Source organism: Nyctereutes procyonoides, unplaced genomic scaffold (genome assembly GCF_905146905.1).
Source record: "Nyctereutes procyonoides isolate TBG_1078 unplaced genomic scaffold, NYPRO_anot_genome, whole genome shotgun sequence".
Lineage (NCBI taxonomy): Eukaryota > Metazoa > Chordata > Mammalia > Carnivora > Canidae > Nyctereutes > Nyctereutes procyonoides.
In genome coordinates this window covers 56,735,410-56,751,819 of record NW_026575131.1, presented here as the reverse complement: position 1 = coordinate 56,751,819, position 16,410 = coordinate 56,735,410, and the positions used below count along the sequence as shown (strand labels likewise).

The 16,410-nt window shown below is 60.8% G+C and overlaps 1 protein-coding gene across 3 annotated transcripts in view; it reads right to left on the bottom strand.

The window, feature by feature from the left end:
- Positions 1-13,103: 13,103 nt before the first annotated feature.
- GNG7 (G protein subunit gamma 7) overlaps positions 13,104-16,410 on the bottom strand; it is a 125,902-nt gene continuing 122,595 nt past the window's right edge. For all 3 annotated transcript variants that reach the window (XM_055344573.1, XM_055344571.1, XM_055344572.1), the window contains one exon: positions 13,104-16,287. In XM_055344573.1, coding sequence (XP_055200548.1) covers positions 16,162-16,287 — 126 coding nt within the window. In that variant the 3' untranslated portion in view covers positions 13,104-16,161. The remainder of the gene's footprint in view (positions 16,288-16,410) is intronic.

Here is a 16,410-nt window from a genome sequence, read left to right as displayed (position 1 = left end):
GTATTTGTGTCGCTGTGTGTCTGTGTGCGTATTTCTGTGAGTGCCCATGTGCGCAGATGCATGTGTGTGTATACTGATAAGTTTGTGTGCATGTTTTATGTGCAAGGGCACACGTGTGTGTTTCTCTGCCTGTGTATTTTGTATGTATGCACACACATGTGCTTGGGTGCCTTGTGTGTTTGTCTTCGCGTGTGCTCACACACGTTTGTGGGGATGCGTGTGCCTGTTTTTTGAGTGTCTGCACATATGTGTGTGGGACAGGTGCTGTTGGGTGCTCTAGATGTCCCAGCATCCGAGCTCCAAATCCAGGCATCTTCAGGTTCATGGGATCTGGAGCCACTCGTACACACTCAGTGACAATTGTGGTAATAACAGCCTGTGGTCTATCATCTCTCTACTTCACAGTAGGCTGTTTTTTTCTAAACACCTCGTATTTATTTATTTAAAAGATTTTATTTATTTACTTGGCAGAGAGAGAGAGAGCACAAGCAGGGGCATGGCAGGCCGGGACAGAGGGAGAAGCAGGCTCCCTGCGGGGGAGCGTCTCCCCTCCTTATATATTATAAGGAGGGATGAGGGACTCGATCCCAGGACCCCGGGATCACGCCCTGAGCCGAAGGCAGATGCTCAACCGTTGAGCCACCCAGGGGCCCCCAGGTCCCCAGGTTTATTTTTTAAAGCTGGGTCCTTTGAGGTATAATCCACAAATAGTAGATTCATACTTTTTAGATGTACAATCCCTTAAGTCCTGACAAACAGACACCACTGTGAGGCCTTACACAATCAAGATTTAAAGTTGGTCCACCATCCCGGAAGCCCCTTGCTGCCCCAGGTCAGCTTCTGCAACTGGGCACCTGCTCTGTTCCCCTCTAGTTTGGCCTTCTCAAGGAAGTCATAAAAGCAGGATTACCCAACCTGCAGCCTCTGAGTCTGTTCCTTAAACTCAGCTCACTGCATTTGACGGGCGTCCACGTTGCCGCCAGCTACTCTGTTCCTTAAAGAAAAAAAAGATGCAATTCACATACCACAAAATTCACTGGTTTGAAGGGTATAATTAATTCCCCGGTTTTTAGTGTTTCATAGAATTGTGCAGCCATCACCTCTGATTACAAAATATTTTCATCACCTCGAAAAGTAACTTTGTCTTGGTCAGCTGTCACCCCCTCCTTCCCCAGCCCCCGGCCCCCACCAGCCCCCTTTCCTGTCCAGGGACGAGCCGGCCAGGGACGAGGCACACACGTGGACTCACACGGCCCGCGGCCTTCTGTGTCTGGTCCCCTCCCTCCCTACAGGCCCCGGGAGGTCGGTTCCTCCCCAGGCCCTGCTGAGTCCTGCTCCCTGGTAGGGGCCGCGGTCAGTTGACCGGTTCTCCAGGGACGGACAGCTGGGCGGTTTGCAGTTTTTGATAATTAGGAACAAAATTGCCATGAACATTCACCCCGGGGTCCTGGTGGGGACCTGCTTCCACTTCCCTTGGATAACACCGAGGGTGGGGTGAGTTCACAGCTTAGTTCGTTTATTCCTCCTAACCTAGGAGGTACCTACTATGACTAGATCCATCTTATGCATAAGGAGGGGAGTCGCTCCACGATCCCTCTCTCGGCCTCACACACACCAGGCTGCGGCCCTGCAGGACCCAAGCAAGTGCCCCCGGCTCCCCGCTGCGCGCACAGCAGCGAGCCCGTCATGCCCCACACCCCGGGAACAGACGCTGGTGGGGCCTGCAGACCCAGACGTGCTGCAGACACACTGCGATTTGTTCATCTTTCCAGCCAACCCGTCTCGTCCTGACAGTAATTAGCTCCCAGACTGGCGGGGAGACAGTGAACAGGCTCCGAGTCATCGCCGCGGCCCCACGCCCACAGACCAGTGTGTGTGTGTGTGTGTGTGTGTGTGTGTGTGCACGCGCGTGTGCGTCCAGGCCGCGTCCCCACTCCTCTCCTCCACCCCACACCGTACAGGCAGGCCCTGGGGAGTCGGGCCTGGGCGCTATCCCCTCCCGAGAGCCAGCAGGGCTGTGCACGCGCGCCCACCGTGCCTTCCACGCGGGACCGCGTCCCGGGGGTGTCGGAGCACGCACGCGCTTGCTGTCCCGCGGGGAGTCGCCGCGCGCGCCGGTGGAGCGAGTGCGCGCGCCCCGGGCCGCGTGGGGGTGGGCCCCGCCCGGAGCACGCCCCGCCCCGCCCCGCCCCGCCCCGCCCCGCGCCGGCCCGGGCGCCGTCCGGAAGACCTGCGGCGGCGACGGCGCTGGCGTCACGGGTTTCCACGGGGGCCCCGCGCGGGGGCCGGGATTCCCTGGCGCAGGAACGCCCGTGACGGGCTGGGGATGACATCAGCCCCTGCGTCTCTGGAGCCGCGCAGGCGGGAGAGGGGCTGGGGGAAGGGACTCCGGGCTCCCCCCCCCCCCCCGCGCTCGCCCCCTTTCACCGACGCGGACACTGAGGCCTCCGCAGAGCCTCCGGAGAGCGCTCGGCGCCGCCGGCTGGTGGGGCCGCCCCCGGGGACCCGGGAGCCCCGATCCGGAGGGAGCCCCCCCCACCCGGCCCTGCTGCAGCGGGAGGCCCGGCCGCCGCGGTGGCAGAGGCGGGGCCCGTCCGAGCCTGGGCGCCCGGGCAGCCGGGCGGGGCGTGCACCGCGGCCCCCGCGCTCCGGCCGCGCCAAAGCCTAAAAGTAGCTCGGGCGGGGCGTGCGGCTAAAAATAGGCGCAGCGGCGGGCCCTCCCAGCGCCCGGGTCAGCGGGGCTGGGGTCGGGTGAGGAGGCGCCACCTCCGGGGTCCCCCCGCCCCCCTTCCCGACCCCGGGGTCACCTCGCAGCCGGCGGGGGGGGGGAGGTGCGAGCCCTGGGGGGGGAGGCGCCCCAGGCCCCCTGCCCTCCGCAGGCCCCCACCCTGCGCCGACAGGCCTCGGGTTGGGCGGGGAGGCCGCCTTCTATTTTGGGAAGGTGTTGGAATAATTTCCCCGGCTATTTTTAGCCGGTTCGGGGATTCCTCCGCCCAGGCTGGCCACCCGCCTCTCCTCCTCCGCTGGTCCTGCGCCTCCCTGCTGACCCAGGGCTGGCCTCAGCCGTTAAGGGCACCCAAGGACACACAGCCTGGTGTCCCCCCACTCCCCGGGCGGGCATCTCCCTGGAGCGGGGAGACCCCATGTTTCCTGGTTGGGGAGGCAGTGGGAGCTGTCAAGGGCGTTCCCACGTTCCAGGTGAGCCAGACGTTCCGGCCTCCAGGAATCCGTGACACCCCACAGCTGGATTCCATCTCCAGGGCAGAGTAGGTCTCCCCAGTCTCTGACCTTTCACCTCCTTTCAGTGTGTGACAGGCCTGCCCTGCTGAGAGCATGTCTTGACCCCCACACCTCTTGGTTGGGAGGGGCGGTGTCCCATGGCCCCAAGAGGAAGATCTGCTTGGTGAGGGTAAACTGAGGCAAAGAAAGGATACAGGACTGGGCCACATCTTAGGCTACCGTCGTGTTCATCTCCATCCACACTTGACAGCTTAACACCTGGGTAACCTTGGGATAGTGACTTGACCTCTCTGTGCTTGGGCGGCCCACTTTCGGGAAAACGGGGTAATGATGGAAACGGAGTTACCCCGAACGTGCAAGGGAACACGTGGAAGCTCTTAGAACAAGGTCCTGGCAGGAAATGGAGCAGGTGGCTCCAGAAAGGACACTGAGATGAGTCTGGCTGAGAGGGGAGGAAAGTTGTGGGCTCTAGCTGGCTCCACACCTTGAGACCACCCTCCCCGGCCATCCCCTGACTCCTCATGGTCCTTGAGGCTGGCGGGAGGGACCCCATGCTGCAGCTGAGGAAACCAGGGCTCTGGAATGATTTCATGGCCAAGGGTCTCATGCCTGGTGACACACGGGAGGCCAGTGCCGTCTCCTGACTCTCCTGGCTCTGACCCACGGCGTATTCCACAGCTGCCTTCTGCATACTTTCAGACGTTCTTTTGCTCATTCAGCAAATATTTGTTGGGCATCGAATGAATTTCCTATGGCCGCTGTAATAAGTCACCACAAAAGTAGTGGCTTAAAGCAACACAGATTTCTTCTCTCTCAGTTCTGGAGGTCAGAAGTCAGAAACCAGCCTTCCTGGGGTCCAGGTACAGACTTCCTGGGGCTCCCAGCTTCCCATTACCTTCTCTCTCTGACTCTCATCTCTCTTATAAGGAACCTTGTGATGACATTGCCAGCACCGCGCCCTCCCCCCCCGCAGTTCTCCCCATCTAGAGATTTTTAATTTGATCTCATCTGCAAGGCCTGGAAAATATGCACAAGTTCTTTTTTTTTATTTTTTTATTTATGATAGTCACACACACAGAGAGAGAGGCGCAGAGACATAGGCAGAGGGAGAAGCAGGCTCCATGCACCAGGAGCCTGACGTGGGATTCAATCCCGGGTCTCCAGGATCGCGCCCTGGGCCAAAGGCAGGTGCTAAACTGCTGCACCACCCAGGGATCCCATATGCACAGGTTTTGGGCTTTAGGATGTGGCTCTCTTTGGGGTAACCATGCAGGCAGCTCCTTTGGTCAGACCCTGCTGGGCACCGACAGCCTGGCATAAAAACTGACCCGTGCCTGCCCTCCTGGAGCTCACAGTCCGGGGTGCACGGCCACCTCCATCAGGTGGATACAGTGATCAACAAATTATTATAGAGTTGCTAGATAAAATACAAGATACCCAATTAAAACTAAATTTTAGGTAAGCAACAAATAACTTTTTAGTATAAATATGTCCCATGTAATAATATGTCTCATTTAATGGTTGTTATACTGACACTGAAAAAGATTTAAGAATTTTAAAAAAGTATAGGATTTGTGTATGTGAGTAGGCCACAGGTTATAATTTGTCATGGAAGGATTTTATTGGAGGTGACAAATAAGCCACAATGTGCGTTAAGGTCACTCAGGCCTGGGTGCGGAGAACCGGGCCCAGGTACCGAGGGAAGTCCGGCACCCAGGGGCGCACCTACTGCCCCTGTGCAGTGAAGGGGCCGCTTCCTGTGTTTTATAGCCGCGGGGGTGGGCAGGCCTATGTGGGAGGCTCTGGCCCTCGGGGCTGCAGGTGCATCCTGCCCTCCTGTGGGAGACCCTGACAGCCGTGGCCCCGGCCCCTCTGCCCCTCTGCCCCTCTGCCCCTCGCAGGACCCGCTCCAGGGTTGGCCCTGCCACAGAGAAGGGGGCCCATCGTCCTCCTGGGGCCTTGCGGGTTCGCAGACCTGAGGCAGCACTGGACCCCCCCATCGGCCCAGGGAAGGCGGCTCTGCTCCCTGGCTGGCTCCCAAGGCCTGGCCGGAGCCCCGGGACAGCATCCCCCTGCCCTGAGACACAAGGTCCCTCGGGACACCATCCCTCCCTACCCCAGGACACCATCCCCCACACCAGGACACTGTCCCCCCCATCTCAGGACACCTATTCCCCACCATGGGGTCCCCCAGGACACTGCCCCCCCCCACACTACTCCTCCTCCCTGGGGACACCATCCCTCCCTACCCCGGGACACTGTCCCCTACCCCAGGACACCACCCCCTGGAACCATCCCCACCACGTGGATGCCACTCCCCTACACCATCCCCCAGGACACCGGCGCACAGGCACACTGGACCCCCTATCCCCACCTGCTCTCTCTGGGGTCCTTGCTGGAGGTGTACCCTCCGTCCCCAGCCCTGCCGTGCAAGGACCCGCCTTCAGGGAGCCCATATTCCCGTTGCATCACCTTGAATCCCAGCAGCCATGACAGTGGACGATGCTGTCTTTACATTTATTTATTTTTTCTGCAGCGCAGGTTTATGTCTGTGAGCCGACTGCGTCTCTCCAGACAGGATGGGCTGACTGCGGAGATAAGGCTCCGGGACAGATAGTCAACCCGGCGTCAGCATTCCGCAGGAAGCACTCGCAGGACTCAGAGGAGACGGTTGTCACTTCTTTGTACCATATGGCAGCTGGAAGTTGAGAGCATCACAGCCTCTCAAGCCCATCAGCCAGTTTTACTTGGTGAAAGCCTGTTGCGTACTTCACGCCTGTTGAGTGTCTTCACACCGACCTCGGTGCTACTGATTACGCTCACCTGACAGAGGAGGAAACTGGCTGCAGAGCTGCGCTGCTGGAGTCGGGCCCCCCCTTGGTGGCAGAACTTGCCCTGCCTGCTCCTCCTGCGTCCCACCTTGCTGCTTCTTGTTGGGATGCGTTCAGAGGAGGCCGTGCAGATGCCCTCCCGAGACCGTCAAGGGGGGACAGTGGGTCCCCCAACCCTGGGCCCGAGTCCACCGCAGGCCTCCCGACGCACAGAGGTGTGTTCTGAACACAGAGCCTCAGGGCCCCGCGGAGAGCGTGTTTCCACGCGTGCTGGCCAGGAAGGAGGTCAGACGCGAAGGGCATTTCCTCCTTCGCTCTGCTCCAAAGGTGGCCGGGACGGGGCCGGCGACAGGCAGCGGGTGCGTGGGGGTACTTCCTCCCGGCCCGGCCGCTCCGGGACCTCAGGGCCAAGTTTGGCTTTATTTTACCCTCAGCCAGCATCCCCACCCCCCCCACCCCCTTTGCAGCAGATGGGTGAGTGGAAGCTCTGACCCCACACTGGAGCCCAGGGGGTCCTGGGCTGAGAACCCCTCCTTTCCAGAGGCTCTGAGGAGGCGGACGTGCGTGTCTACGGCCTCGGAACGGCTCTGGATTCTCCAGGTTCTTAGGGGGCAGGTTGGAGGCGAGCCCAGCCGGCTGGAGAAGCAGGGCTTTTCCTGAATGTTCTCTAGAGTCGGATCTCTTACCTGGGGCTTGAGGCAGCAGAGGGGGTGGTGTCGCCAGTGCTTGCCCTGGAACCCCCAGGCTACTCCGTCTGTGACTACGAACTTTCCCGCTCACGGAGCGGTGGGGCAAGGAGACACCCCCGAGACCCTCCACGGGAACCGACAGAGCAGGAGCAGGAGGGACGTGGTCGGAGCTGGGCCTGAGGCCCCGACACCTGCCGCTGGCCCGGCTGCACCCCGCCTGCCCTGCTCCCGGTGGGCCGACAGGCTGCGCTCCGACCGGAGGAGAAGCGTCCTCTCGAGCTCGGGCTGGGAGTTCCTCCCCGGGCGATACACTTGGCCAGAGAAGAGAGCCACATTCTCCGGGCCGGCCCGCCAGTGAGGCTGGCGCGTCACTCTTTCCACTGCGAGCCCCGGGCTGGCTTCTGCGCATCAGCCACACGTGCGTGCACAGCCGGAGCGCCCGGCCTGACATGGCCACCCACGGGGAGCCCCAGCCTGGAGCTGCTGCCTCCCAGGCCCCTCGGGTGGGGGTTCCCCCATCTTTTTTGGGTCTGGGCGGGGAGGGAGACTGCGTCCTGGGCCCCCTGATTGGAACCTGGTGGGAGTGGGGGGCGGGAACTGGCGGGGCCGCAGGCTCCGGGGCCCAGGTCCTGAGGGCCGGGGTTAGGGTCCTGTCCCTGGGACGGGCTGGGCCTTCTGCGCCACAGCCCGTGAGAGTCTCTGGGCGGAAACGTGCTGATTGTTGGGAACAGGCTGGTGCAGCGCAGGCTCTTCTCTCATTTGCATCAGGGAGTTTCCCGAGGTTTCTCTGTTGGTGGCAAAGGTGTACGCAGGGAAGAACCTTCAGGATGACGTACAGATGGATATTCCTGCTGGGATGGCCGAGCTTCCCCCCCGCCCCCCAGGAGCCCCCAGGCCCTTCGGGGGTCGCTCGGGCGGCACAGCTGCCTTGCCCAAGATCACAGCCTGTGGATGGCCCTGGGCAGTGGCAGGTCCCGCTGGCGATGGCCCCATAGGAGGCAGTTCTGACCAGCTGGCCCGGGCCTCACGAGGCCCCTCCTTGGCCCAGATCCCAGGGGGCCTTGCCGGTAAAGCTCCAGAACACCGTGCAGTCTGCTTCTCAGAGACCCCGGCCTGGTGTCTGGCAGCGGCAGCCGCGCGTGGGCATCTGTGTACTGCGCTACCTTTTGCAGAGCAGGAGCTGGAAGTTACGGAAACGAGAGAGTGTCCAGGTGCGCGGCACGGCTCTCCCGTCTCCTATGGTCCTCTCGTCACCATGTGTTGATGCAGTGTCACTGTCTTTGTGATGAAAATAACCTCCCTGAAGGTCTCCCTGTGATGCTTTTGGCCTTGCTTCCAACTCTGAAATGAAGCGCCTGGTTGTTAGAGGGACTTGCTCAAGGTCACGGGGAGGCTGGGCCGTTTCCACCTGTCGAGGTTTTAAAAAATATGTATATTTAAAATAATAAGAACGGGGGGGGGGGGCAGGGGGGGGTGCACCCGGCCGGCTCAGTCGGGGGAGATCATGTGACTCTTGATCGCAGGGTCATGAGTCTGAGCCCCATGCCAGGCATGGAGATGACATAAAATAAATAAATGAAATTTAAGAGGAAGAGGAGGAAATACTGAAACAGGATAAAGGAATCGTGGACGAGAACACAGCTGCTGTTTGCAAAGCCACGGCGGTCTTCCAACCCTGTCTGCCTTTGCCTCCCTGTTACACCTGCTGTCGGAGGGAGCATCAAAGCCCAGAAGAGGCCCCGAGGTCGGTGTCGGAGATGCGCAGAGACGCGGCGTCCTAATGCTGTGCCCTCGCCGCCACCGCCACGTGCCCACCCTGCACCGCCCGGTGTCCTGTGCTCACGAATTCAAGAACAAGAGAGCCGCTGTGCTGCTGACCTGGCTGCGAACGCACGCTGTGATGCGGGAGCTGGAGCTCCAAACAGCCTTGAGCCGCGACCCCTCCGGGTTCAAGGTCAGCCTCTTAATTTCTTTTTTTTTTTTTTTTTTTTTTTTAATTTTTATTTATTTATGATAGTCACACAGAGAGAGAGAGAGAGAGAGAGAGAGAGGCAGAGACACAGGCAGAGGGAGAAGCAGGCTCCATGCACCGGGAGCCCGACGTGGGATTCGATCCCGGGTCTCCAGGATCGCGCCCCGGGCCAAAGGCAGGCGCCAAACCGCTGCGCCACCCAGGGATCCCAGCCTCTTAATTTCATAAAGACAGCGCATCAGTGGGATTTGAAAGGGACATAGGATTTTTTTTTTTTCCCTCTTGAACAGAGGTTTTGTGAAGTAGAACTCAAGGCCGCTGCACATTGTGCTGAGTTTCTTGGGATGTTGGTTGTGGATGCAAAGGGGGGTGGTCCAGGCTCCCTCGTTCTGAACAAACCCTCTTCGGAGCTCCGGTGCTGGGAGGAGTCCCTGGGGCCCGAGCTCGGGAGGGCTGGTGCTTGGTTCGGCGCTCGACTGTTACCGTCTTGAAATTCTTCATTTTGAACAAGGGGCCCTGAAAACTCTGTAGCTGGCCCCATGGAGAGGTCTCGCGACTCAGAATTGGCCACTTCTCCCCTCATGGGTGGGAAATGGTACTAGTGTCTCGTGTAGTGGCCGTGCTGACCATCGTTCTGAATTTGTGTGCTGTCTCTGTGGACGTGCTCGATTTCTCGCTCTGACTCAGTGGTCGGCTGGGCTCCGGCGGCTGCCTCTTCTGCTGGCTGCCGTCTTTGAGTCCCCAGAGCTGACTGGAACACTCCAGACCCCCGGCGCCACCCCTGAGGACCTCCGTCACTTCTCCAGCCCCGGGGGGCTGCCCCTGCCACCACCACCCTCGGCCCTCCGCCTGCCCGCGCACCCTGCTCCTTGCGGTCCCTGCGCCCTGCCCCCTGGCCTTGGCTCTGACAGCTCCTTCCACGGCTGGCCTCCTGGCTTGGGTGGGCGCCTGGCCGTCACCCGGCCGTGTGCGTTTCCTGGGTCCCCCTGGGACAAAGCCCCACAAACTCCGTGGCTTGCAACCACAGAGGTGTCTTCCTTCTCCGTTCTGGAGGCCGAAAATCTGAGATCAAGGTGCCAGCAGGGTTGATTCCTTCTGGAGGCTCCGAGGGAAAAACTGCCCCAGGCCTCTGTCCCGGCTCCTGGGGCTGCCCAAAACCCCGGCTTGGGGTCCTGCTGCTCCCGCCTCTCCCCAGTCTCCCTGCCACTCGGGACCCAAACCTTCCTCCTTTCTCTCGGGCAGACGCCTGTCGTCGGACCTAGGACCCCCTCCAGCCCACAGGCAGCTCACCTGCAAAGTCCCTGTTTCTAAATAAGGCTTGTTCACCAGGTGGGGGGTAGGGGGCAGGACTTGAATGTGGATTTTGGGGGGACACAACTCAACCACTGCGCTAGCCTAGCTGGAACGCTGTCCCCTCCTTTGCGCGGTGATGACTGTTGACTCCGTTGACCCCACACTGTGTCGTGGGACAGTCAGGGGTCCATACTAAATGGATCAGTGAAGTGTGTTTGGTGGGAACCTACGGAGATATTTCCACAGCCTAATGCAAGAATCTGGAAGCATCCATTGCACTGGGTTGACTAGGGTCCCCTCCAAATTCCCATCCACCTGGAACCTCCAAATGTGACCGTCTTTGGAAATGGGGTCTTTGTAGATATAGTGAGTTAGGACGGGGTCATGCTGGAGTGGGCTGGGGTCCCTGCGGAGGATGAGGGACACAGGGAGACATGGAAGGGGCCTGGCGACGATGAGGCAGAGACGGGATGAGGTGTCCCCCCACCAAGGGAGCCACCAGAGCTGCAGGAGGCGGGAAGGGTCCTCCCCTGGAGCCTGCAGGGCGCAAAAGCATAAATGCCTGCGGTTTCGAGGCACCCCCCCCCCCGTCCTTGGCCACAGTAGCCCTGGAAGCTCTGGCACCCACGCTGTCTAGGAAGGAGGGGCCCCTGGGTGGGAGTGTGCAAACCTGAGGCGTGGGGAGGGCCCCCAGGTGCCCGCGCTGGTGCTGGCGGGTGCAGGAGACCCCCCGGAGCGGGCGAGCGCGGGAGCTGCCTGTCTCCCCAGTGTGTGCGGGTCAGACCAGGAGGTGAGGCTCCCGAACTGCAAGGTGCTTGCGTGTCCATGGCCGGGAAAGAAGCCCGCAGAGTGGAGGGGGGGCTCCCGCCTTGGGGAAGACCAGGTGCCCGATGTCGGCGCGGGGCCTTTCCTCCCAGCGGGCTCAGGGGTGCTGTCTGGCCCTCCTTCCACCTTTTGGGAGGCGCAGCGCCTACCGGGCTTTGGGACAAGGTGTGCCCGTCTGGATGCACCCTGCCTGCCAGCGACGACAGCCCTGCGTCGGGGGCCTGGGTGCCGGCACCGTGCACTGCGCATTCACTCCAGGAGCATAGGTTGTTCGGTTTTTTCAAATGTGCCGTGACGGCACCCTGCGGCGGGCGTCACTGCCCGAAGGGACCCCTGCGCTCCCTTCTCATCCCTCCCGCCCTTTCCCAGCCGCAATTGTTCAGGTCTCCGAGGCTGTACCTGGCCCAGAACTTTCCCGGGCTGGAATCACGGTGCACAGCCCCTAGGCCTAACTCCTGCCCTTCTCGGCTTCTTGTGAGGACGCCGCGCCCAGGGAGCCCCCCTAGCTGCAGGTATTTAACTACCTGTCACCCGCGGGGTTCCTTATCCATGGGAGGTGGGGCAGTCACAGGCTCTGGAGAGGGGGCTGTGACTCCTTGGGGGAGGCCTGCCTGCTGGTTGTCGGGTCCCTGGAGGTGCGCGGCCATCCTCCCGGGTGCTGGGGCTGAGTCCGCCAGGCCGCTGCATGGGGGGCGGGGGGCAGAGGATCCCTCACCTGCTCAGCGGGATTCGGAGCACTACGGGATCCCAGCCTGTTGATCCATTCACCTGCTGCTGAATACCTGGGATGTTTCCAGGTTTTGAGTATTATGAGAAAAGCTTCTCTGAACATTCCTCCCAAGACCTTTGGTGACACAGATGTGATCCCTGTCAGGTGAAGGTCCAGGAGCAAAGCCACCAGGGCTCTTCCCGGGGTGGCCCCAGCATGTCCCCGCCAGAGGCCAGTGCCAAGGGGCCAGGCCACTCCACATTCTCGGCAATACCTGCCTTACCTTTCAGCCACCTAGGTGGATGTTGGGCAAGGCTGTGTGTGTTTTATTTTTTGTGGTAAAATACACATAACAGGAGATTCCCCTTCATAACCGTCTCTAGGTGCACAGCTCAGGGCACGAAGCACACTCACCCTGCCATGCACACCCCCTCATCCCCCCATCTCCAGAACCTTCCATCTCCCCACACGGAGACCCTGTCCCCAGGAAGAACTGACCCCTGCCCCCCACCCCTGGCTCCCACCACCTCCTCTGTCTCTGTGCACGGGCCTCCTCTGGGGACCTCCTGGGAGTGGGGTCCCGCAGGAGGCCTCCTTCTGGGTCTGGGTCCCCTCCCTGAGCCCGGCGTCCTTGGGGTCCGTCCACGTGGGGGCAGGTGTCGGGGTCCCTTCCTTCCTGAGGGTGGATCGTATCCCGGGTGTGGATGGACAGGACTGTGTGTATCCTTCACTTGCTAATGGACCCTCCTGGGTGTTGTGAATCATGCTGCTGTGAACACCCACGAGTGTGCAAGCACCTGCTCCAGGTCCTTCTGTGTGCACAGCCATTGGTGGGGTTGCCGCATTAGGTGGTAATTCTATGTTTGGGTTTTTGAACTGACTTCTGATCTTATACTTTTTGACACAAAGTGGGTAATTTTTATGTAGCCGAATCTATAAGGGTTTTACACAGAAAACATTCTCTGCTGGGAGGTCAGAACCTCTCATTGACAGATTTGTTATTAAACTTGAACTCTTTCCACGGTCTGGTCGGAGTCAGACCACGGCTCATTCGGGTTCTCCCCTGGGGTCTCTGGTGGCCAACGGTAGCCCCTGGGTGACTGGAGGCAGGTGGCACTGGGCCTGGAGCTCTCCAAGTCCTCAGGAGCACGAAGCACTTTCCCGCAGGTCGGGCCAGACAGAGGCAATCCCGAGCCGAGGGGCACAGGGGCTCAGGCCTGCCGATCCTCACACGGGGCTCCCCAAAGTTTCCTTTTTTAAAATTTTATTGAGAGAGAGAGAGAGAGCATGAGTGGGGGCACAGAGCAGAGGGAGAAGCAGATTCCCCACTGAGCAGGGAGCCCCACGCAGGACGCGATCCCAGGACCCCGGGATCATGACCTGAGCCGAAGGCAGATGCTTCACCGACTGAGGCCCCCAGGTGCCCCTCCCCAAGTTTTCCAACTGCAAACTGGAACGCCCGCCGAAGCTGAGGGCCGCTCTGTGGGTCCGCCCCTCACCCCTGGCGCCAGCCCCCCCCCCCCGCCCCGGGCGGTGGGCACAGAGACAAGGACCAGGGAGTCTTTGTACTGGGGATTAGTTCACTCTGTATTAACAATTCCACACAATATTAAAACACTGCAAGAAAGTGGGTGTGGCACACCTGGAATTGTTTTTGTTGTCATTTTTTTTTTAAAATCAGAAATAAAAGCCACGGAACATCCAAACGGAGGTGGGATAGAACCTGCTAGAACCACAGATGGCTTCTGCGAACCGGAACCGGTCTTTGCAATGTTTGGCAATGGTTTCCACGGACAGAGAAGGAGGAGGGTGGAGTGTCTGACATATGGCTTCTTTCCCGGAGACTCCGTGGCAGGCTGGCTTTTTGTAAGTGTTCTTGACGGACGAGTGACCGTTGGTGGCCTCATCTTGGCCCCGAAACTGGCCCTGGTCACTCGCCCTCGGGGCGGGCTGACGGCCTTTCCTGCCCCCAGAGCTGAGAGGGGCCGGGCGGCGCAGAGATGGACAAGCTGCCTGGAGGCCCGGCGCCCGGACGGACGCGGCTGGGTACGCGGTGGGGATGCAGGGACACGGTGGGGATGCGGTGGGGACACGTGGGCCAGAGACACAGGAAGAAGGGCAGCACCTTCTGCCGCCAGCGGTTCACATCCCCGGGGCCAGAGGTCACCCCCTAGTCACTCAATCCTTGGCCTGGGAGTCACCTGTGGGGAGGGGTGCACATTCTAGCTCCTTCCTGGAGGGGGGGAGGGACACCCAGGCAGGCTGTAGGAGAGAAGGGGACCCTGTGTCTCCCAGCCCTGTTTTTTGGGGGGTGTGCCCTTAGTTTCCCCCCCGTGATGTGGCCTAGAGACACTGGTCCCCCCAGGCCCCTTGCCACCTCCGCTAGCTCCCAAAGGCACCGCGCACACCATGTTTCATGCGGGACACTCGCAGGGAAGCACAGGCAGGAAACGCTGTCGCGTGTGCACGGCGCTCGGGGGTCTACACTACGGACACTGGGATTTACTCTAGAAGGAAGAAAGGAGGGGTCTTTTCCTCAGCTAGAAAGACACCCAAGGTGGGCCTCTGCTGACGGCCACCCCCGGGGTCGAGGCTGGGGCCCCTGGGGAGGCAGCTGGGCAGGGGTGGCCACGTGCCTCCTCACCGTCTCTGGGCCTGGTTTACCCACACTGCTCGGCCCCGGGGCTCTGACTCGAGTTCGAGTTCATTCAGGGCTGGGGCGCTGCCGGCTGAGCCCTGAGCTAGGTTTTGGGGCCGCCCGGTAGGGACACTGGGTGGGGCTGGACGCGGCACAGCTGGCGGGCAGGGGGCGGACTGAAACCAGGGCCTCGCTGGGGACCCGCGACCCAGGACCAGCCCGGGATGGTGGGGACGCGAGGGAAGGCGGGCTCCGGGGATTAAGGCTTCTTTCACAGAAGTGGCCGGACAGGGCTTGCTCTGCCAACTGCCCCTTGAGTGTTGAGTCTCGGGGTGGATCCCGCCGGAGCCCTGGCCCCCTGCTGAGCGAACGGGTTTTGTTCCGTCTTGCTGCTCTACTGGGGACAGCGAGAGGCTGACTTCCCACCCAGTGAGAGTGGCCAGGGCATTGGGCCCTCGCAGCTTCCCCGTCCAACGGCAGGTTTGGGGAAACTGGGCTCCCCAAAGCCCCCGGTGCTCCCGGACCGGCCGGAGAGAGCTGGGAGCCGAGGAGCAAGGCTGGGCCCTGCAGCCTGCACCCTGGGGGAGCCAGCCCGCATGGGGACATCACCCGCTGGCACAGGGACACATCCCTCTCATCCCTTAATGCTGGTGGGATCTGGGCCTTGGCACTTGCAGGGGCTCGGTGGGGGGAGCAGGAGCCTTGAGGTTGGCACGAGGACCCAGCTCCTGGCCTGTAAGGTGAGGACCCTCTTGGTGCAGGGCACACGGGTGCAAGGGTGCAGGGGCAGGTGGGGGACAGGTGTGCACAGGGTCCTCCCTCTGCCTCCTGCTCCCTTAACTGTCCAGGTCAACTGTCACAAGAGCCGAGTGATCAAGGAAAAACCACGGGAGGGAAGAGCCAGGAGCTGTCTGCGTTACGCATCTCACCCAGAGGTCCTGCAGCTGCTTTCTGGAGCTTCACACTTTTTGACCTGTCAGGCAGGGCCTCCCCGGGCTGCACTCCTGTTTGCAAAATGGCCATGGCGACGCGCAAAAAGTGGAAAAAAACAAAACACAACACAACAACCCGGCAAAGCCAAATACGACCACAGCTTCTAACTGCCCAAATGGCCGTTTCGTGCTCAGAACAAAACAGAACACAGCTGACTGTTCCAGTGACCAGGGCAGGTTGCTGGAAATCTGCTTCCCTGTGGGGTGGGGTCCCAGGAAAGGGCGGGGGGCCGCAGCAGGGCTGTCGGGTGATGCATGCCACACAAACGCCACACAAGTGCCACACAGCAGGGCGACACTTGGCCACGCAGGGCACGCTCCACAGACAAAGCCTCCCTCCTGGCCTCTAAAATCCGCGGGCGCATTCTACACAATGTGTGGCTGCGGGCTCAGCCGCTGAGCTGAGCTCGGGGCTCCGGGGTGTGGAACAACAATTGTTTAAACGGAGAGGGGACCTGTTTCCAAAACACCCCGCTGTGCCCTTCCCCCACTACCCACTTTTAGTCTGCTGAGCACAGAAGAAACAGTAAACGCACTGCAGCGTCGGCCTGGCACCAGTCTTTGCACAAACAGCCAATTGTGCGAGAATCCCCACCCGCCAGGGCGCACGGGGCAGTGGCCAGGTCACCCACCTCCTTCCCTTCTCCCGGCCCGGCGCCGCTCTGGACCGCAACCCAAACGGCAACCAAGTTTCAGAAAATTGTTAGCACATCACTTGGGCATTTCTGCTGTTCCTGATGGGAAGCGGCAGCGGTACCCCCAGCGTCTTCCGGCCGGGCCTGGGAGGGCAGCGCTGCTGGGCTCGAGAATCCACCTAAGGCCGGGAGACACATTTTACCCCATCCGCCGTGGGGGCTGTTCGCATTTCTTTGGGAACTGGAAGTTTTGGGACTTGAAATGTTTTGCTTGACTGTGTAGTGAATGAGGCCCTAGCTGAGAGAGACAGAGGGAGGGACACACCAGAAAGCAAGGCTACAGAATAATACAGGGCTTCTTGTCCTTAAAGGGATTCTCGGAGGCGGGGACTCCGACCAGGAGGGGGTCATTCCGGGCGTGCTGCTCGCAGTAGCTCATGAGTTCCGACGAGGCTTTGGACACCTGCGTGTGGGCAGAAGGACGAGAGAGGACAGGTAAGGGCGGCTGCCACACGCACATCCGCCGCAGCCAAGGCGGGAACGACCCAGTGTCCACCCACAGGTGAATGCAGACACCCAAGGCACC